The sequence below is a fragment of the Pseudophryne corroboree genome, chromosome 1, assembly GCF_028390025.1.
Source record: "Pseudophryne corroboree isolate aPseCor3 chromosome 1, aPseCor3.hap2, whole genome shotgun sequence".
NCBI classification, from domain to species: Eukaryota; Metazoa; Chordata; class Amphibia; order Anura; family Myobatrachidae; genus Pseudophryne; species Pseudophryne corroboree.
The window spans coordinates 526239843-526262163 of NC_086444.1; the positions used below are offsets into that span (position 1 = coordinate 526239843).

Here is a 22321-nt window from a genome sequence, read left to right on the forward strand (position 1 = left end):
CTATTAAATGCTCTATATCAATAAAATATTTTTAGTCAGGGAATTCGACCAAGCCAACCCAGCACTGCATCTCCAGGCTGATGGCGATCGCTGGTCGCAGTATAACCACCGTCTGTGTGTATATACTTTTTAGGATATTTTTCCAGCTGCCTATCAGCTGGCTCCTTGAGGGCGGCCGTATTTGTAAACGGTAACGCCACTTGATAAGTGTGTGAGCGCCTTATCCACCCTAATGGGTGTTTCCCAACGCGCCCTAACTTCTGGCGGGAAAAGGTATAACGCCAATATTTGCTATCGGGGTAAACCCACGCATCATCACACACTTCATTTTATTTTATCTGATTCAGGAAAAACTACAGGTAGTTTTTTCACTTCCACATAATACCCTTTTCTGTGGTACTTGTAGTATCAGAAATATGTAACAGCTCCTTCATTGCCCTTAACGTGTGGCCCTAATGAGGAATACGTTTGTTTATTCACCGTCGACACTGGATTCAGTGTCCGTGTCTGTGTCTGTGTCGACCGACTGAGGTAAATGGGCGTTTTTTATAAAAAAACCCTGACGGTGTTTCTGAGACGCCTGGACCGTTACTAATTGTTTGTCGGTCGTCTCATGTCGTCAACCGACCTTGCAGCGTGTTGACATTCTCACGTAATTCCCTAAATAAGCCATCCATTCCGGTGTCGACTCCCTAGAGAGTGACATCACCATTACAGGCAATTTCTCCGCCTCCTCCAGCATCGTCCTCATACATGTCGACACACACGTACCGACACACAGCACACACACCTGGAATGCTCTGACAGAGGACAGGACCCCACTAGCCCTTTGGAGAGACAGAGGGAGAGTTTGCCAGCACACACCAAAAAACGCTATAATTACATAGGGACAACCTTATATAAGTGTTTCTCCCTAATAGCATCTTTATATATATATTTATATCGCCAATTTGTGCCCCCCTCTCTGTTTAAACCCTGTTTCTGTAGTGCAGTGCAGGGGAGAGCCTGGGAGCCTTCTCTCCAGCCTTTCTGTGAGAGAAAAAATGGCGCTGTGTGCTGAGGAGATAGGCCCCGCCCCTTTTACGGCGGGCTCGTCTCCCGCTCTTTAGTGAAGTTTGGCAGGGGTTAAATATCTCCATATAGCCTCTGGGGGCTATATGTGAGGTATTTTTAGCCAGTATATAGGTTTACATTTGCCTCCCAGGGCGCCCCCCCCCAGCGCCCTGCACCCTCAGTGACAGCGTGTGAAGTGTGCTGAGAGGAAAATGGCGCACAGCTGCAGTGCTGTGCGCTACCTTTAGAAGACTGTCAGTCTTCAGCCGCCGATTCTGGACCTCTTCTAACTTCAGCATCTGCAAGGGGGCCGGCGGCGCGGCTCCGGTGACCATCCAGGCTGTACCTGTGATCGTCCCTCTGGAGCTAATGTCCAGTAGCCAAGAAGCCAATCCATCCTGCACGCAGGTGAGTTCACTTCTTCTCCCCTCAGTCCCTCGTTGCAGTGATCCTGTTGCCAGCAGGACTCACTGTAAAATAAAAAACCTAAGCTAAACTTTCTCTAAGCAGCTCTTTAGGAGAGCCACCTAGATTGCACCCTTCTCGGCCGGGCACAAAAATCTAACTGGAGTCTGGAGGAGGGTCATAGGGGGAGGAGCCAGTGCACACCACCTGATCTGGAAAAGCTTTACTTTTTGTGCCCTGTCTCCTGCGGAGCCGCTATTCCCCATGGTCCTTTCAGGAACCCCAGCATCCACTAGGACGATAGAGAAATAAAGTGCTTTGCCAGTGCTAAAAGACCTCAGTAACTGCTGCCCAGGGCGCCCCCCCTGCGCCCTGCAAGTGCCGTTGGTGTATGTGTGGGAGCATGGAGCACAGCGCGACTGCCGCGCTGTACCTCCATTACCAAAGTCTTCTGCCGTCACTGAAGTCTTCTTTCTTCTGAATACTCACCCGACTTCTTTCTTCTGGCTTCTGTGAGGGGGGGGGGGGGCGCGGCTCCGGGATCAAGCAGCTAGGCGCACCAAGTAATCGAACCCTCTGGAGCTAATGGCCTTTGAACTAAAAAGAAGTAGGTCTGACTTCTCTCCCCTCTGTCCCACGATGCAGGGAGCCTGTAGCCAGCAGGTCTCCCTGAAAATAAAAAACCTAACAAAAAGTATTTTTAGAGAAACTCAGGAGAGCTCCCCTAGTGTGTGTCCAGTCTCTCTGGGCACAGAATCTAACTGAGGTCTGGAGGAGGGGCATAGAGGGAGGAGCCAGTTCACACCCATTCAAAGTCTTATAGTGTGCCCATGTCTCCTGCGGATCCCGTCTATACCCCATGGTCCTTTTGGAGTCCCCAGCATCCTCTAGGACATAAGAGAAAAAGTATTACATAGGCAAGAGCTCTCTCTGGTTTAACAATCACCAAAATGCAGTAGACTGGTATTGGCTAGGAGGGTACATGCAGGGGAGTGGCACAGATGTTCCGAACATAATTCTCCGCATGGGCTTAAGGCTTGTAAGTGGAGGGAGGTTGTCATTTTTCATCGTCAAGCTCTTGAAAGCAGTTTTAAACCCATCACTTTATTCCCCTAATGTAACACATGAGAAAGCCAACTTTATTCAAAAAGCACAACATTTAAAATTATAAAAAGCAAAAACATTTGCATGGCACATTGGCCACTTCCACAAAATTGAATAATGACTGCCCTCTAAATTATAGCTTATTGCCATTTCATTGCCATTTCTCAAATAAATAATGTAAACGAGAAAAAAAAAATAGGATTTTGGTACTTACCAGGTAAATCCTTTTCTTTGAATCCATAGGGGGCACTGGAGTACTCTTGGGATATGGACGGCGTAGCAGAACAAAGGCACTGAATATTTAAATTTAGAACTCTCCACCCCTCCATATCCCAGAGTACCTCAGTGTACGAACCCAGTGTTTTTACTGAGCGAACTGCTATAGAGAGGTTGACAATGGAGAATTCCTATAACATACCGGACAACAACAAAGTTGACCCATAAAGTTAATGTCAACTAAACAGTTGACAGCATAACCGATAGACCTTGATAGTTTGAACCAAAAAGGTGAAAATGTGTTACCATAAGCTCCTTTGAGCTTAATACAAACAAGGTAAAACATGTTACCCTAAGCTCCTCTGAGCTTAAAACAACCCAGGTAAACTGCTCTGGGTGGGCGTCCAGTGCCCCCTATGGATTCAAAGAAAAGGATTTACCTGGTAAGTACCAAAATCCTATTTTCTTCTTCATCCACTAGGGGTCACTGGAGTACTCTTGGGACGTACCAAAGCTTCCCTCGTGGGCGGGAGAGCTGTTTGACACTTGTAACAGTAGGCAGCCAAAGCTAGATGCTGATGCCGCAACCATTCTAACGTGTAAACGTGCACAAACGTGGTGCACTGAAGCCTATGTAGCCGCGTCGTAGACGCTCCACGACCCGCTGGGGCTGACATTCCCACAGAACCTGTGGGATGAGCTGTTACTGACGTAGGCGACTGTAACTTAGCCTTAAAGTAAGCCTGACTTGTAGTCATTGTTATCCAACTGGATAATGTCTGCTGAGAAAACTGGCTAACCCCAGTTGGCAGCATTATAGAGAACAAACAACGTATCCGTATTACGTACTGTAGACGGTCGGGACATATAGACGCGTAATGCGTGTACCACATTCAGAATTCTAGAATGTGCTGTCAACACAGGAACCACTATTGGTATACTGATTGCTTTGTCATGAGAAAACTTAAATACGGTGGCTTGGAATACAAGGCACCCAAATATGAAAACAAAACCCTTGCCGAAGCTAAGGCTAGAAGAAAAATGTTTTCCCAAGTGAGAAACTTAATCCCCATTTGTTGTAAGGGTTCAAAATATGAAAACTGTAAGAAATGTGAACCCAACCTCAAGTCGCCTGGCGCTGTAGGTGGGATAAATGGAGGCTGCACTTTGATGACACCTTGTATAAAGGTGTGTACCGACGCAATAGAGTCAAACGTCTTTTGAAAATAAGTTGACCACACAGATACCTGCACCCTCAGTGCAGATAAACGCAGTTCTCCATCCCACCCTGTTTGTAAAATAACAGAATACGGGTAACTTGAAAGATGATGTCGGAAACTTCCGAGCTTTACCACCTATATAGGCACACCAAATTTGTAATAATGAATTTGTAATAATGAGCTGCCTTAAGCAGCTTACTAGCTCGTAACATGATTAGTATAACCGATACTGTAATGCCCTATTTCTTTTCTTAAGAGGGCGGTCTGAACCCCCCACCCCGTCAACCGCAGCCGCGGTATATAGGTAATAGGTACATAGGTAACTAGGGGTAAAAGAACGTTCCCTGTTGTAACAGGTTGGACGTATTATGAGCGGACCAAGATCGTGTGCCAGTATTCCTTGGAGATTCGAGAAGCAAGCTCTCCGAAACCCATGAGATATCACTAGTATGACTGTGACGAACTGTCTTATTATCCGTTTTCGCAACGGAGAGAGCAGCGGAAAATGGTGGAGCCAGATACACGATGCTGTATGACCACACGAATGTGAGAGACTCCACCGCCACTGCCCTTGTGATCTGTCGTTCTGTACACATACTGAGCGTTTGTAATTGTGGCGAGATGCCATCATGTATACCTGAGGGTAACTCCTTTTGTGTACTCACATATGAAACACCTCTGGATTTACTGTCCAGTTTTCAGGATATAAATCCTGACGGGCGAGATCATCTGTCTAACAGATGTCCACTCACGGAATGAACCCCGTTGACATCCTCACATAATGGTGTTGTGGGCAATAGAGGATTCGAGTTACCTGCTGCATTGCCATGCGGCTTCTTGGTTCTCTGTGGTTGTTGTGTATGCAACTCCCGTTGCGTTGTCTGACTGCACTTGGTCAGACTGAAAGCGAAGCATGTAGTGCATTGAAAATTGCACGGAGTTCCAGGACATTTATCGACAGCAATCTGTCGTGATCCGTTTTAGAACTCTGTCGCTGATCTTTTTTAACTACAACTCCTGAACCTCTGAGACTCTTGTCCAGAGTATATACACCCTCGCCCCTCTGTGGGAAACGCGAGTGAAGGCCGGCGAACTAAAGCGCTTTGAAAACACATCATTATTGTTAACAGGCGAATACACCAATGTACCGCTAGTGTGCGTGGCTTTTACACCAATTACTAGATGTACATTTGTTCTTGCTGGTGTAGTAGGTAAATGTCTTTGATTTACCGTATTTATAATCTTACCTAGGAATTGACGTCGTTTAGACGGAACTAGATGCGATTGTTTTTAAACTTGACCTGCCACCGCAGTATACATTAGTAGCGCAAGTTAGAGGAACTCTGTTGAGACAGAGTTCTTATGAGCAGATCGTCTAAGTATGGACGATTGTCTCTGAGATGAGCTATCATCACCAACATCACTTTGGTAAATACCCGAGGCGTTGACACGATGCCAAATGGTAGTGAAATGGTTAATGGTTGTGGCGTTTTGCAAACGCTAGAACCTGTGATGACCAACCCGGAATGGGTAAATACGCATTGTGAAGATCAAGTGCAATTATGCAATTTTGTGGCTCCATATATGCAAATAGTAACCGCAGAAAATCCATTTTCAAACTGCATTAAGTGACTTGCTGATTGAGACTGCGACGGAGCTGTCTGGTTTTGTTACCCCAAACAGAGGGGAATAAATAACCCTGACTCTGTTGGTGTACTACTGCCTGGATATAAAAACAGCTGAAAACCAGCAGAGACTCTATAGTAAAAGCGAAAGATTTATTTGATGTGAAGAGAAACTAGAGTATTCTTTATGTGAAAAGCAGTTCACATGGGCATGTGAAACCCGAACCAAATTCCCACTAACACCCCTGCGCCTCTGGTGGCTTAGAGATGTAGGGCAGGAATGTTCCAGAATTACACACTGGAAAACAACAGGAAGCATGGTTAAAATGGCCCCTTTGCCATGCTGACCGTGATAATCACAGAACAAGTGACAAATGTTTCCGTGTTAATCTAGCTTATTATACAGTATAATCACAGGCTGGGTACAACACATGCTCTATTAATAATATATATATATATATATATATATATATATATATATATATATATATATATATATATATATATATATATATATATATAGGCTCAATAGCCTATGATAATTACAGACATTAATATATTTATACAGCATTTACATAAGCTGAATAGCCTATTATACAGTGATAATCACAGACTTAATATAGGCTCAATAGCCTATTATACAGTGATAACCACCAACATTAATATATAGGCTGAATAACCTATTATACAGTGATAATAACAGCCATTAATATAGGCTCAATAGCCTATTATACTGTGAAACTCACAGACAGTAATATAGGCTCAATAGCCTATTACTCCCAGGACAGGTAACAATTATAAATACCTGTCACATATATATAGCTGCCTATACACTGTGCTGCTGTTTATATATTTAATCCGCCAGAATTCCACCGTGCCTTTTAACGCTGTGTCCTGCGGGAAGCCTGCAGCCTCATAGCGCTGGCACATGTGGGTGGATGGCTGCTGGGCGGCCGGACGGAGCGGCGGTCCCCGTCTCTGTACTGAGACCGAGGGAGCGTCTGCGGCCGTATGGCGCTGGCGGCCGGACGGAGCTGGGCGGCCGGACGGAGCGCTGTGCAGACATAGCGGCTGGGGCTTGCAGGCGGAAGAGCGGAAGCAGGTATTAACCCCAACATAGCGGGGCGGCAGCCTGCGCTGACCGCCCCGTTCCCCAGCCTACCTTGCTTGTCTCCTGATCATGGCTGCGACGGGCTTCTTATGTGTAAGCTCGTCCAGCTGTCTTGTAAATCATGGCTGTGACGGGCTTCTCTGTGTAAGCTCGTCCAGCTGTCTTGTAAATCATGGCTGTGACGGGCTTCTTCTGTGTAAGCTCCGTCCAGCTCAGGCAGCAGTTCATGGCTGTGACGGGGCTTCTATCTGCAAGCTCCGTGCTACAGCAGGTAGTGAACTGCGTGTGGCTGTGAGGGTGCTCTTTGTGAGGACCGACACGCCATGCGCTGCCCGTGCAGCGGCACTATCCCGGACCCATGTTTTTCTTGAAACTGGGAAGGGATGTGCTATTAAAAAAAAAATTAAAAATAAAAATTAAAAATTAATAAAAATCTTCCAACAAGTGTGGGAATCCCACAAGCCGATGTTAGTGCTTTGAGCACAGAAAAAACACTGGGTTCGTACACTGAGGTACTCTGGGATATGGAGGGGTGGAGAGTTCTAAATTTAAATATTCAGTGCCTTTGTTCTGCTACGCCGTCCATATCCCAAGAGTACTCCAGTGACCCCTAGTGGATGAAGAAGAAAATACAAACTCCAGCTCTATCAGGGATCATAAAAGTATGATGTGTAGCATAAAATAAAATCGTAATGTACACTGGGGCAGGCATTGATGTGAATAGCCAAATAGTCCCTGTAAAACCTTGCAGAATATGTGTAAATTATAAAATAATCCTTAAAAGCAATATAAATTTAAACAAGAGAAAGAAAATAATAAATACAAAGTGTGAAAGCGGTGTACGCTATATTGCAGAGCTGAGAGAAAGATACGGTCACTACTTAAGACAGACATGAAACTGACAGTTATGACTACACTCCTTTTGGCGGCTGAACTATTTAGATACCATCAGGAACAGCATGACAATTGTGTGGTTATTGCAATGAAAGAGCCGAATCAGAAATGTACAATTGTTCGGTAAGGGATTGTATAAAACCACATCAGAGGTTAAACAAGCACACAAGAGAAAAATGAACCTCCCAAGTAAATCACAGGGAGACTTGGGGGGGTTATGTAATAGGTTTCAATATAACAGAACAGGTAGGATTCTGGCAAGTTTGCAAAAACGCAGGAAAATCCAGCCTTATAACTGAATGCCACCTTAAATGTAGCGGCACTCTCTCTAAAATCCTGCCTGCTCCCATAATCTTGAAACCCATTTCATATCCCCTTAAATAGACATTGTCCAAGTGTTAAGTGGACAGAATATAAACACAAAATTGCACACTTAACAGAGATGATCCATGAATGCTTTTCGGGGAGGGATTATATATTTTATGTATATATCCTCATTTGCTGCAGTCTCATGCTGAGTGGGTAAAAACAGACAGGGACATTAAAGACGAGGATATTAATGGTCAAACTCTTTTAAAGTAGCTTTACAGTCACTAACTGAAAGGAATATACTTCTAGTAGAAAGTCAGCAGGAGGGAGCGGAGTAAATGATGTTTGGAGAAGAAACTTGGCCATGCACACAAATTGATGAACTGTGAGGAGACTATACAAACCTTAGCAGTTGTAGGGCCACCACTAGGAAACAAGTACTCAAGAATATGAAAATAGACTACAAGTTGCAGCTTCTCAAGCAAACTTGTAATAAATCAGACCAAGCAAATGGTCCCAAAAGCCCATAACAAGATGCCTCTAAGTACAATAACAATAATAAAGTGTAAAAGGAGAAACAAATCCCATCTATAAAGTTTTTTTGGGGGTTTTCTCAAATACATTCTGGGGGTAATTCTGAGTTGATCGCAGCAGCAAATTTGTTAGCAGTTGGGAAAAACCATGTGCACTGCAGGGGGGGGGGTCAGATATAACAGAGAGTTAGATTTGGGAGTGGTGTGTTCAAACTGAAATCTAAACTGCAGTGTAAAAATAAAGCAGTCAGTATTTACCCTGCACGGAAACCATATAACCCACCCAAATCTAACTCTCTGCAAATGTTATATCTGCCCCCCCTGCACATGGTTTTGCCCAACTGCTAACAAATTTGCTGCTGCGATCAACTCTGAATTACCCCCTCAGCCCTTAAGTGTCACATCTCTACCAGAAGCCAAGTGGCATACAGAAGAGAGTGTGAACGGCTGGAAAGGACCATTTTGATTGACAGGTGCTCCCTCTCATGTGATTTAATCTGCTATAGAGAGCTGTGATATCACTGCACATACAGTATTTGGTCAAGATGGTACTGTTCATTTCAATAACACATTAAGAACAAATTATATTTTTCTGCGATTATCACTTAGTGTGTTTGGCATTCTCATCACTGCTGAAACTTGGTATGTGCACATTAAAGAGTAAACCAAGGGTATTCTTAGGACAGATAAACACGTGGAAACAGACAATATTGTGCGACTGTTCCTGTACGAATCGGATTACAATCTAAGGTCCCCCATTTATCAAGTCTTGGAGAGTGATAAATTGCACAGTGATAAAGTACCAACCAACCAGATCCTAACCTTCATGTTACAGGCTGTGTTTGAAAAATGACAGTTTTAAGCCGATTGGCTAGTACGTTAGCACCGTGCTATTTATCACTCTCCAAGGCTTGATAATTATGGGCCTTTATGAGATGGGAATAATTGTAGAAAAGTGTATGCAGAAGGCCCATTTTCCCTCAGGGTTAGGAGAAGAATAAGCAGCAATAGAGATGTTCAGAGTTGGGCACAGTTCAATTGCAATTCAGAGTTACACTGCATGGTGTGCACAGAAAAATGCAGATATTCGACCGCATGCAGAGCTGTGCACATCTATGTGACCACACCGACCCTTAGTCTAGTGCAATAGACCAGTCTAAGATTCACAACTCAGCATAGCCCACCGCATCTTCCACACTCCCTCACTAAACTTAGCCTATGTGTAAACACCACACTGCCACTCACTTACAGTCCATCAGTCACAAGAAAAGATGCAACTGAGATCCTTATGACTCTGAATCACCCACAGATGTGTGCAGTTGGCAATGGAACATGCGGAAATATGCAAGATCCAACTGAAAAAACGGACTTTAGTCAAACTCTGCATGGAACAGCAGGGGTATTAATGCAGAGGAGTAAAGGATACTTGTAGAGAACAGAGCACATTGGAGCAGATGTATTAACCTGGATAAGGCATAAGGAAGTGATAAACCAGTGATAAATGCAAGGTGATAAACACACCAGCCAATCAGCTCCAATATGTAAATTAACAGTTAGGAGCTGATTGGCTGGTGCGTGTATCACCTTGCATTTATCACTTCCTTATGCCATCCCCAGGTTATCATTTCCTTATGCCATCCCCAGTGTTTTCTCACTGCCCCAATGTGAAGTGAGAAAACATGCTCTATGCAATTACATTTACTTCAAGTGAACACACTGGGAAAAAGCAGACAACCTCAAATGACCTTGTGAATGCAATTAACACTACACATGGTTTCATTAGTTTGGGTGTTCATTTTGCATAAGAAAAAAAAAAGGGAAAACACAAGTGTGTATAAGCTATAGGGGCCCATTTATCACTAAATAATTCTGCTTATTCATAGAAAATAACTGGGGGGGAAGGGGGGGCGTGTATCCACAAATATTTAGTATCACCTCATGTATCACAGAGGGACCAAAGCAGATTTCTCCAAATATGCTGCTGTCCCTCCATTCCTGATAGCAGCCGCAACCCCCACAGATTTCTGGGGGTTGTGATATGGCCTGACTTACCAAGCTCCGGAATGCTTGGCCACTGCAGCTAACGTCAACTCAAGATGGTGATAGTCCGCTGTAGCCTATGGGTTACAGATCACAAGCGTAGCCAGCAGAAGGCACTCGCAGAACACATCCCAGCAATGGCCACCCCACATGCGTTGTCAGCGGAAATGGCACATGCGCAGGAGTCTCACTAGAGATCTGAACACCCCACGGGTACAGGCTCCTTACGGAGCCCCTGCCCCTCCGGGGTGTTCAATGTTACATCACCAATAAAGCGCACAGATCGCATTGTATATGTGGTTATTGATAATATACCTTAGAGGTAAAATGGCAAAAAGAGCAACAACAACAACAAATAATCACTTAACAGCTATGTCCATAATGTGACCACAAGCCAAACACTGTTTTGCTGGTGTCGTTTGATATAATGTGACATTACTTTAAAAAGGCCACTCAATAATGTATCTACTTATAAATTTACACAAAAAATGTAAAAGTTCCCATACAGTGCTGCGCTTCCCAGGTCCAGTACAGTATACCATACTTGCATACATAAACTGACTAGGAACCTCTTAATGCAAAAAAAAAAAAAAAAATATATATAAGAAAAAAAAAATAAGATTTTACTTACCGGTAAATCTATTTCTCTTAGTCCGTAGTGGATGCTGGGGACTCCGTAAGGACCGTGGGGTATAGACGGGCTCCGCAGGAGACAGGGCACTTTAAGAAAGTATTTGGATACTGGTGTGCTCTGGCTCCTCCCTCTATGTCCCTCCTCCAGACCTCAGTTAGATAAACTGTGCCCAGAAGAGCCGACAGTACAAGGAAAGGATTTTGGAATCCAGGGCAAGACTCATACCAGTCACACCAATCACACCGTATAACTTGTGATAAACTTACCCAGTTAACAGTATGAACAACAACGGAGCATCAGATCAACCCTGATGCAACCATAACATAACCCTTATTTAAGCAATAACTATATACAAGTATTGCAGAAGAAGTCCGCACTTGGGACGGGCGCCCAGCATCCACTACGGACTACGAGAAATAGATTTACCGGTAAGTAAAATCTTATTTTCTCTAACGTCCTAGTGGATGCTGGGGACTCCGTAAGGACCATGGGGATTATACCAAAGCTCCCAAACGGGCGGGAGAGTGCGGATGACTCTGCAGCATCGAATGAGCAAACACAAGGTCCTCCTCAGCCAGGATATCAAACTTGTAAAACTTTGCAAGTGTGTTTGAACCTGACCAAGTAGCTGCTCGGCAAAGCTGTAATGCCGAGACCCCTATGGCAGCCGCCCAAGAAGAGCCCACCTTCCTTGTGGAGTGGGCTTTTACGGATTTTGGAAGCGGCAAACCAGCCGCAGAATGAGCCTGCTGAATCATGTTACAGATCCAGCGAGCAATAGTTTGCTTTGAAGCAGGAGCACCCAGCTTGTTGGATGCATACAGGATAAACAGCGACTCAGTTTTCCTGACTCCAGCCGTTCTGGCTACATAAACCTTCAAAGCCCTGACCACATCCAGCAACTCGGAATCCTCCAAGTCACGAGTAGCCACAGGCACCACAATAGGTTGGTTCATATGAAAAGATGACACCACTTTTGGCAGAAATTGTGGACGGGTCCGCAATTCTGCCCTGTCTATATGGAAAACCAGATAGGGGCTTTTATGTGACAAAGCCGCTAATTCTGACACACGCCTAGCTGAAGCCAAGGCTAATAGCATGACCACCTTCCACGTGAGAAATTTTAACTCCATGGTTTTGAGTAGCTCAAACCAGTGTGACTTCAGGAAACTCAACACCACGTTAAGATCCCAAGGTGCCACTGGAGGCACAAAAGGGGGCTGCATATGCAGCACTCCCTTTACAACGTCTGAACTTCAGGAAAAGAAGCCAGTTCTTTTTGAAAGAAAATGGATAGGACCGAAATCTGGACCTTAATGGAACCCAATTTCAGGCCCAAAGTCACTCCCGACTGTAGGAAGTGAAGGAAAACGGCCCAGCTGGAATTCCTCCGTAGGGGCATTCCTGGCCTCACACCAAGCAACATATTTTCGCCATATACGGTGATAATGTTGAGCAGTCACATCCTTCCTAGCCTCTATCAGCGTAGGAATGACCTCATCCTGAACGCCTTTTTCTGCTAGGATCCGGCGTTCAACCGCCATGCCGTCAAACGCAGCCGCGGTAAGTCTAGGAACAGACAGGGCCCCTGTTGCACAAGTCCTGTCTTAGAGGCAGAGGCCACGGGTCCTCTGTGAGCATCTCTTGCAGATCTGGATACCAAGTCCTTCTTGGCCAATCCGGAACAAATAGTATTGTTCTCACTCCTCTTTTCCTTATGATTCTCAGCACCTTGGGTATGAGAGGAAGAGGAGGAAATACATAGACCGACGGGAACACCCACGGTATCACCAGTGCGTCCACAGCTATAGCCTGAGGGTCTCTTGACCTGGCGCAATCTCTCTGCAGCTTTTTGTTGAGGCGGGATGCCATCATGTCCACCTAAGGCAGTTCCCACCGACTTGCAATCTGCATGAAGACTTCTTGATGAAGTCCCCACTCTCCCGGGTGGAGGTCGTGCCTGCTGAGGAAGTCTGCTTCCCAGTTGTCCACTCCCGGAATGAACACTGCTGACAGTGCGCTTACGTGATTCTCCGCCCAGCAAAGAATTCTGGTGGCTTCTACCATCGCCACCCTGCTCCTTGTGCCGCCTTGGCGGTTTACATGAGCCACTGCGGTGATATTGTCTGACTGAATCAGAACCGGTTGGTCGCGAAGCAGGGTCTCCGCTTGACTTAGGGCGTTGTATATGGCCCTTAGTTCCAGGATATTGATGTGAAGGCAAGTCTCCTGGCTTGACTACAGCCTTTGGAAATTTCTTCCCTGTGTGACTGCCCCCCACCCTCGGAGGCTTGCATCCGTGGTCACCAGGACCCAGTCCTGAATGCCGAATCTGCGACCTTCGAGAAGGTGAGCACTCTGCAGCCACCACAGGAGAGACACCCTGGCCCTGGGGGATAGGGTGATTAATCTGAAGATGTGATCCGGACCACTTGTCCAGTAAGTCCCATTGGAAAGTCCTCGCATGGAACCTGTCGAAGGGAATGGCCTCGTATGATGCCACCATCTTTCCCAGGACATGAGTGCAGTGATGCACTGACACCTGTTTTGGTTTTAATAGATTCCTGACCAGTGTCACAAGCTCCTGAGCTCTCTCTATCAGGAGATAAACTCTTTTCTGGTCTGTGTCTAGGATCATGCCTAGGAGAGGCAGATGAGCTGTAGGAACCAACTGCGACTTTGGAATATATAGAATCCAGCCGTGTTGCCGTTACACTTCCAGAGAAAGTGATACGCTGTTCAGCAACTGCTCTCTTGATCTCACTTTTATGAGGAGATCGTCCAAGTACGTGATAATAGTGACACCTTGCTTCCGCAGGAGCACCATCATTTCCGTCATTACCTTGGTGAATATTCTCAAGGCCGTGGAGAGACCAAACGGCAACGTCTGAAATTGGTAATGACAATCCCGTACCGCAATTCTGAGGTACGCCTGATGAGGTGGATAAATGGGGACATGAAGGTATGCATCCTTTATGTCCCGAGTCACCATAAAATCTCCCCCTTTCAGTCTTGCAATGACCGCTCTTAGCGATTCCATCTTGAACTTGAACCTTTTCAGGTATATGTTCAGGGATTTTAAATTCAATATGGGTCTGACCGAACCGTCTGGTTTCAGGACTATAACATGGTCGAATAATAACCCCCTCCTTGTTGAAGGAGGGGAACCTTGACCACCACCTGTTGAAGATACAATTTGTGAATTGCAGTTAACACTGTTTCCCTCTCGTGGGGGGAAGCCGGCAGGGCCGTCGGTGAGAGGGCATCTTCTCAAAGTCCAGCTTGTATCCCTGAGACACAATATCTATTGCCCAGGGATCTAACAGGGAGTGAACCCACTTGTGGCTGAACTTACGAAGGCGTGCCCCCACCGGGCCTAGCTCCGCCTGTGGAGTCCCAGCGACATGCGGTGGATTTTTGTAGAGGCCGGGGAGGACTTCTGTTCCTGGAAACTAGCTGTGTTGTGCAGCTTCTTTCCTCTACCCCCGCCTCTGGCAAGAAAGGACGCACCTCAGACTTTCTTGTTTCTTTATTCGAAAGGCTGCATTTGATAATGTCGTGCTTTCCTAGGCTGTGCAGGAATATAAGGCAAAATATCAGAATTACCAGCTATAGCTGTGGAGACCAGGTCAGAGAACCCTTCTCCACACAATCCTCAGCCTTCCATATGCCTCTTAAGTCGGCATCATCTGTCCATTGTATATTCTACAGGACACGTCAAGCAGAAATCGACATCTAGTACCCAGTATACTCATGTCTCTTTGGGCATGTTTTATATATACATATCTCTTAAGACAGCATCTTTAATATATATATATCTATATATATCTATATATATATATATATATATATATATATATATATATATATATATATACTAGGGTCTCAATCTCTGCTGATAAGGTACCTGTCCACGCTGCCACAGCGCTATAAACCCATGCCGACACAATCGCTGGTCTGAGTAGTGTACCAGAATGTGCACGCTATCTGCAGGATCCCTGAGAATAGCTGTTACATCAGGGCTACCTTTTGGGAAAACGTGACACCCTAGAGGAAGATTCCCATCATATCCTGGCCCTAGTGGGGAAAGGATACTGCCTGAGAATTCTTTGTGGGAAACTGCAGTCTCTTGTCTGGAGATTCCCGCTCTTTTTCTTCATGAGAGGAGGGAAATTTACCTCAGCTTTCTTCCTCTTAAACATGTGTACCCTTGTGTCAGGGACAGATGAGTCATCAGTGATATGCAAATCATCTTTTATTACAATAATCAAATATTGAATACTTTTCTGCCATTTTGGCTGTAACTTTGCATTATCGTAGTCGACACTGGAGTCAAACTCCATGTCGATATCAGTGTCTATTATTTTGGATAGTGAGCATTGAGAGACTCTGAAGGTCTCTGCGACATAGGGACAGACATGGGTAGATTTCCTGTCTGTTCTCTAATCTTTTGTGCAATAAATTCACCTTAGCACTTAATTACACATATCCAAACAGGTGTCAGCGTTGTCGACGGAGACACCCTCTCACACACATTAGCTCCATCTCCTCCTTAGGGGAGCCTTTTACCTCAGACATGTCGACACACACGTACCGACACACCACACACTCAGGGAATGCTCATCTGAAGACAATTCCCCCATAAGGCCCTTTGGAGAGACAGAGAGAGAGTATGCCAGCACACACCCCAGCGCTATTAACCCAGGAATAACACAGTAACTTAATGTTAACCCAGTAGCTGCTGTTTATATTGATTTTTGCGCCTAATTATGTGCCCCCCCCTCTCTTTTTACCCTCTTCTACTGTGTAACTGCAGGGGAGAGACTGGGGAGCTTCCTCTCAGCGGTGCTGTGGAGAAAAAACATGGCGCTGGTGAGTGCTGATGAAGATGCCCCGCCCCCTCGACGGCGGGCTTCTGTCCCGCTTTCATGTACAATTTTGGCGGGGGCTCATACATATATACAGTGCCCAACTGTATATTATGCAAACTTTTGCCAAAGAGGTCTCTAATTGCAGCCCAGGGCGCCCCCCCCTGCGCCCTGCACCCTACAGTGACCGGAGTATGTGGGTTTAGTGTGGGAGCAATGGCGCACAGCTGCAGTGCTGTGCGCTACCTCATATGAAGACTGGAGTCTTGTGCCGCCGATTTCGAAGTCTTCTTGCTTCTGTCACCGGCTTCTGTCTTCTGGCTCTGCGAGGGGGGTGGCGGCGCGGCTCCGGGATCAGACGACCAAGGGTGCGATCCTGTATACGATCCCTCTGGAGCTAATTGTGTCCAGTAGCCTAAGAAGCAGGACCTATCTTCAGTGAGTAGGGCTGCTTCTCTCCCCTCAGTCCCACGTAGCAGAGAGTCTGTTGCCAGCAGATCTCTCTGAAAATAAAAAACCTAACAAAATACTTTCTTTTTAGCAAGCCAGGAGAGCTCACTAAGTAGCACCCAGCTCGTCCGGGCACAGATTGAAACTGAGGTCTGGAGGAGGGACAGAGGGAGGAGCCAGAGCACACCAGTATCCAAATTCTTTCTTAAAGTGCCCTGTCTCCTGCAGAGCCCGTCTATTCCCCATGGTCCTTACGGAGTCCCCAGCATCCACTAGGACGTTAGAGAAATTTTTTAGTGCATTTTTTCCGCACTTAGGCCCATTTCTGATAGGCATGCCTATGGGTATCACACGACTGCCCAGCACATATTTTCAACATTCTCTAAATTGCACCTGAAAACTGCCAAACTGGTATCACTCAAGCCTATAAACCATGGGACAACAGCTTATAAAAACAAAAAAGTGACAATTTTAACTGCATCAAAGAAAAAACATACCTGGAATATTTCCAAAATCCCTGTATATACGGAAATCTGTATCAGAGGGAATAATGCCGCTCTGGAACACTTCCTGAGCCACCACCGATGCAAAAGGATGAACAGCAGCCGCTGCATAGGCTTGCACCAACCACGGATTTTCTGGGCCTGTCAGGACAGTAGCAAGAAGAATTTCAAGCAAAGTTATCTCAAACTGTATGTAAGCTTCTCAATGGAGATGTAATCACTGCTCTGTCAAGGCTGCCAAGTCTTGCCTTGTAACGATCATCTACCAAATATGCTGCACAAATTCTGCAACAGGAAAATAGATTTTGTTCATTCTGCCATAATATGGGCTATATGTAATAACGCCCGAGTTTAGCAGCTGTGCGGGATACTGGCCGAACTCAGACGTTTTTTTAAAAGGGCAATCACTTACAAGGCAAAACCATGCCTTGTAAGCTACTGCCCCTTTAAAAAAAAAAAAAAAACCATCTGAGTTCAGCCGGCATTCCACACGGGCCGGACTGAGGCATCATTACATTCGGCCCCATACATCCGATAAGTCACATAGGAGTTTTTACAAAAACACACACAACAAAAAAACCATAAACCATAAATGCGCAACCAAGCACACACGTATGTACCACAGAGAAACACAGACTCTGGTGGCCCAGTGTGGCCATAGATGGCAGCTTCTTGTGGCCCAGTGCATTACTTACATCAATCCAACAGTAAAGCACAATGGAACATGCAGGTTCTACAATAAATAAGTAATCTTGTCTTGTGCACTCAATACCAACATTTCACTACAGGACAGGACAGGAGAACAGAACAGACTTATACAGTACTGTAGCCAATAAGGATCAGCCCCCTCTCAAGGAAGTCTGTTGAGATTTTAGGAAGAAGAGGATTCCCTTTTACCAAATAGGCAGAAAGCAGCGGTCATCCTGTATTTCCTAGAACTGCATAAAGCAAAAGGCCAGGACACAAAACTGTTTTTGATTACTAATTTGCTTTATTTCACAGAAGGGGCTACAATGTTCCATATACTGTATATTTAGTTCCAATAAGCTCCTGAAACGTGTACATGTACTGTACATACATCATTTGTAAAAGTTATGGGTCATACGTTTAAACAAAGCAACTTAAACTTGAAATAAAGGGACCAGAGATGTACAGTATTTTCCTGTAGAACTATTAGCATTATAGTTGTGTTGTTACAGCTGAGGAAGATAAGACAATTTTAAAGACAAAAAAAACAAAAAAAAAAAAAACAACAGTATAACTAGCCCTAGTGTCATAAAAAAAATAACAAAATACCAACACGTGTTACTAAGTCAGAGAGGACATTCAAACATTGCTAAAAAAAGAAACTAAATAAAAACACATTATGTTTACAAAGAATGTACTGTAGCTTTTATATTCATAAACGTCTCTGATAATGACTACACACCAGTCTGAAACACCAGCTCCTTTCCTCCTACTCCTGCAGCCTCCAGGTTGATGAAAGCACAAACCATCTTGGCCCATGGATGCTGGGTGATGAATCCATGACTGCCCTGTACAGAAAGATATATTCATTTGTCAGAGAGCAAAGAGCTGCGTGCGTACATGAACAGGCCTCCTATCAATGAATCTACCAGGCCACAAAAGCATTCAGTGCAGTTCTGCTATATACTACCACTACCTGTGCCAATGGTACTGGCATCCCTATCCTCTAACCTTCCTGGTGCATGCAAATTGCAGGTGCTCCTCTAGGCCTGGTGTGCAGAGCGCTTCCACTAATGTGTAAATTCAGGAGCAGATGTTGCAGGAAAAGATTACAGCTCTGTATGGCTGTTTAAGCCAATGTCTTTTAACATTGAAACATTTATTTCATCCACTACTGCGTGTCTGCCACTTAGAGCTCAGAGTAGAGGGATGACTGACGTTACCTGAAGGATATTTTCTTCCGCGCCATTGAAAAGGAAGATGATTGCATGTTTCAAGGGGACAGATGTACTTGATAAAGAAGCCAGGATTTCAAGCAGAACTGCACAGCTTACAGCATCATCACTGGCACCTGGGACAACAAGACACTTATTGCTACAGATAACAGTAATCATTAACAACAACAATAAAATAGGAGAAAAGAGCAGCTTTAAAAAAAATGTTTTAAATATGGTATTTTTATTTTAATTAAACAAGTAAAAAAAAAAAATCAACAGTACATACTGTACAAAATGTGATTACTGTTACAAGACTCAGAGTTATACAGTACTTATTATACAGTAAGTCCAACAAATAATGGACACAAAAGGATTTCTACATGAGCAGTTATAAAAAAAAATAAGAATTTACTTACCGATAATTCTATTTCTCATAGTCCGTAGTGGATGCTGGGGACTCCGTAAGGACCATGGGGAATAGCGGCTCCGCAGGAGACTGGGCACATCTAAAGAAAGCTTTAGGACTATCTGGTGTGCACTGGCTCCTCCCCCTATGACCCTCCTCCAAGCCTCAGTTAGGATACTGTGCCCGGACGAGCGTACACAATAAGGAAGGATTTTGAATCCCGGGTAAGACTCATACCAGCCACACCAATCACACCGTATAACCTGTGATCTGAACCCAGTTAACAGCATGATAACAGAGGAGCCTCTGAAAGATGGCTCACAACAATAATAACCCGATTTTTGTAACAATAACTATGTACAAGTATTGCAGACAATCCGCACTTGGGATGGGCGCCCAGCATCCACTACGGACTATGAGAAATAGAATTATCGGTAAGTAAATTCTTATTTTCTCTAACGTCCTAAGTGGATGCTGGGGACTCCGTAAGGACCATGGGGATTATACCAAAGCTCCCAAACGGGCGGGAGAGTGCGGATGACTCTGCAGCACCAAATGAGAGAACTCCAGGTCCTCCTCAGCCAGGATATCAATTTTGTATAATTTTACAAACGCATTTGCTCCTGACCAAGTAGCTGCTCGGCAAAGTTGTAAAGCCGAGACCCCTCGGGCAGTCGCCCAAGATGAGCCCACCTTCCTTGTGGAGTGGGCATTTACAGATTTTTGGCTGTGGCAGGCCTGCCACAGAATGTGCAAGCTGAATTGTACTACAAATCCAACGAGCAATAGTCTGCTTAGAAGCAGGAGCACCCAGCTTGTTGGGTGCATACAGGATAAACAGCGAGTCAGATTTTCCTGACTCCAGCCCTCCTGGAAACATATATTTTCAGGGCCCTGACAACGTCTAGCAACTTGGAGTCCTCCAAGTCCCTAGTAGCCGGAGGCACCACAAATAGGTTGGTTCAGGTGAAACGCTGAAACCACCTTAGGGAGAAACTGAGGACGAGTCCTCAATTCCGCCCTGTCCGAATGGAACATCAGATAAGGGCTTTTTCAGGATAAAGCCGACAATTCTGACACGCGCCTGGCCCAGGCCAGGGCCAACAGCATGACCACTTTCCATGTGAGATATTTTAACTCCACAGATTTAAGTGGTTCAAACCAATGTGACTTTTGGAACCCAAAACTACATTGAGATCCCAAAGTGCCACTGGAGGCACAAAAGGAGGCTGTATATGCAGTACCCCTTTTACAAACGTCTGAACTTCAGGGACTGAAGCTAGTTCTTTTTGGAAGAAAATTGACAGGGCTGAAATTTGAACCTTAATGGACCCCAATTTAAGGCCCATAGACACTCCTGTTTGCAGGAAATGTAGGAATCGACCGAGTTGAATTTCCACCGTCGGGCCTTACTGGCCTCGCACCCCGCAACATATTTTCGCCAATTGCGGTGACAATGTTTTTGCGGTTACATCCTTCCTGGCTTTGATCAGGATAGGGATGACTTCATCCGGAATGCCTTTTTTCCTTCAGGATCCGGCGTTCAACCACCATGCCGTCAAACGCAGCCGCGGTAAGTCTTGGAACAGACAGGGTCCTTGCTGGAGCAGGTCCCTTCTTAGAGGTAGAGGCCACGGATCCTCCGTGAGCATCTCTTGAAGTTCCGGTTACCAAATCCTTCTTGGCCAATCCGGAACCACGAATATAGCGCTTACTCCTCTCCATCTTATCAATCTCAGTACCTTGGGTATGAGAGGCAGAGGAGGGAACACATACCCTGACTGGTACACCCACGGTGTTACCAGAGCGTCTACAGCTATTGCCTGAGGGTCCCTGGACCTGGCGCAATACCTGTCGAGTTTTTCCCAACGGTTTATAATCATGTGGAAGACTTCTGGGTGAAGTCCCCACTCTCCCGGGTGGAGGTCGTGCTGAGGAAGTCTGCTTCCCAGTTGTCCACTCCCGGAATGAATACTGCTGACAGTGCTATCACATGATTTTCCGCCCAGCGAAGAATCCTTGCAGCTTCTGCCATTTCCCTCCTGCTTCTTGTGCCACCCTGTCTGTTTACGTGGGTGACTGCCGTGATGTTGTCCGACTGGATCAACACCGGCTGACCTTGAAGCAGAGGTCTTGCTAAGCTTAGAGCATTGTAAATGTCCCTTAGCTTCAGGATATTTATGTGAAGTGATGTCTCCAGGCTTGACCATAAGTCCTGGATATTCCTTCCCTGTGTGACTGCTCCCCAGCCTCGCAGGCTGGCATCCGTGGTTACCAGGACCCAGTCCTGAATGCCGAATCTGCGGCCCTCTAGAAGATGAGCACTCTGCAACCACCACAGGAGGGACACCCTTGTCCTTGGTGACAGGGTTATCCGCTGATGCATCTGAAGATGCGACCCGGACCATTTGTCCAGCAGGTCCCACTGGAAAGTTCTTGCGTGGAATCTGCCGAATGGGATTGCTTCGTAGGAAGCCACCATTTTACCCAGAACCCTTGTGCATTGATGCACTGAGACTTGGCTCGGTTTTAGGGGGTTCCTGACTAGCTCGGATAACTCCCTGGCTTTCTCCTCCGGGAGAAACACCTTTTTCTGGACTGTGTCCAGGATCATCCCTAGGAACAGAAGACAAGTCGTCGGAACCAGCTGCGATTTTGGAATATTGAGAATCCAACCGTGCTGCAGCAACACTACCTGAGATAGTGCTACACCGACCTCCAACTGTTCCCTGGATCTTACCCTTATCAGGGAATCGTCCAAGTAAGGGATAACTAAAATTCCCTTCCTTTGAAGGAATATCATCATTTCGGCCATTACCTTGGTAAAGACCCGGGGTGCCGTGGACCATCCATACGGCAGCGTCTGAACTGATAGTGACAGTTCTGTACCATAAACCTGAGGTACCCTTGGTGAGAAGGGTAAATTTTGACATGAAGGTAAGCATCCTTGATGTCCCGAGACATCATGTAGTCCCCTTCTTCCAGGTTCGCAATCACTGCTCTGAGTGACTCAATCTTGAATTTGAACCTCTGTATGTAAGTGTTC

At 45.5% G+C, this 22321-nt stretch overlaps 1 protein-coding gene across 4 annotated transcripts in view; it reads right to left on the reverse strand.

Annotated features, from left to right (window-relative positions):
* The window catches only part of ERMP1 (endoplasmic reticulum metallopeptidase 1), a 162911-nt gene that overhangs the window by 53222 nt on the left and 87368 nt on the right, over positions 1–22321 (reverse strand). For all 4 annotated transcript variants that reach the window (XR_010172095.1, XM_063913990.1, XM_063913988.1 and 1 more), the window contains exons 3-5: positions 18876–19003; positions 18395–18500; positions 16960–17106 (exon numbers count right to left, since the gene is read on the reverse strand). Coding sequence is in view for 3 of the 4 variants with exons in the window: in XM_063913990.1 (XP_063770060.1) it covers positions 16960–17106; positions 18395–18500; positions 18876–19003 (381 nt within the window). In the remaining variant the exon portion in view is untranslated. The remainder of the gene's footprint in view (positions 1–16959; positions 17107–18394; positions 18501–18875; positions 19004–22321) is intronic.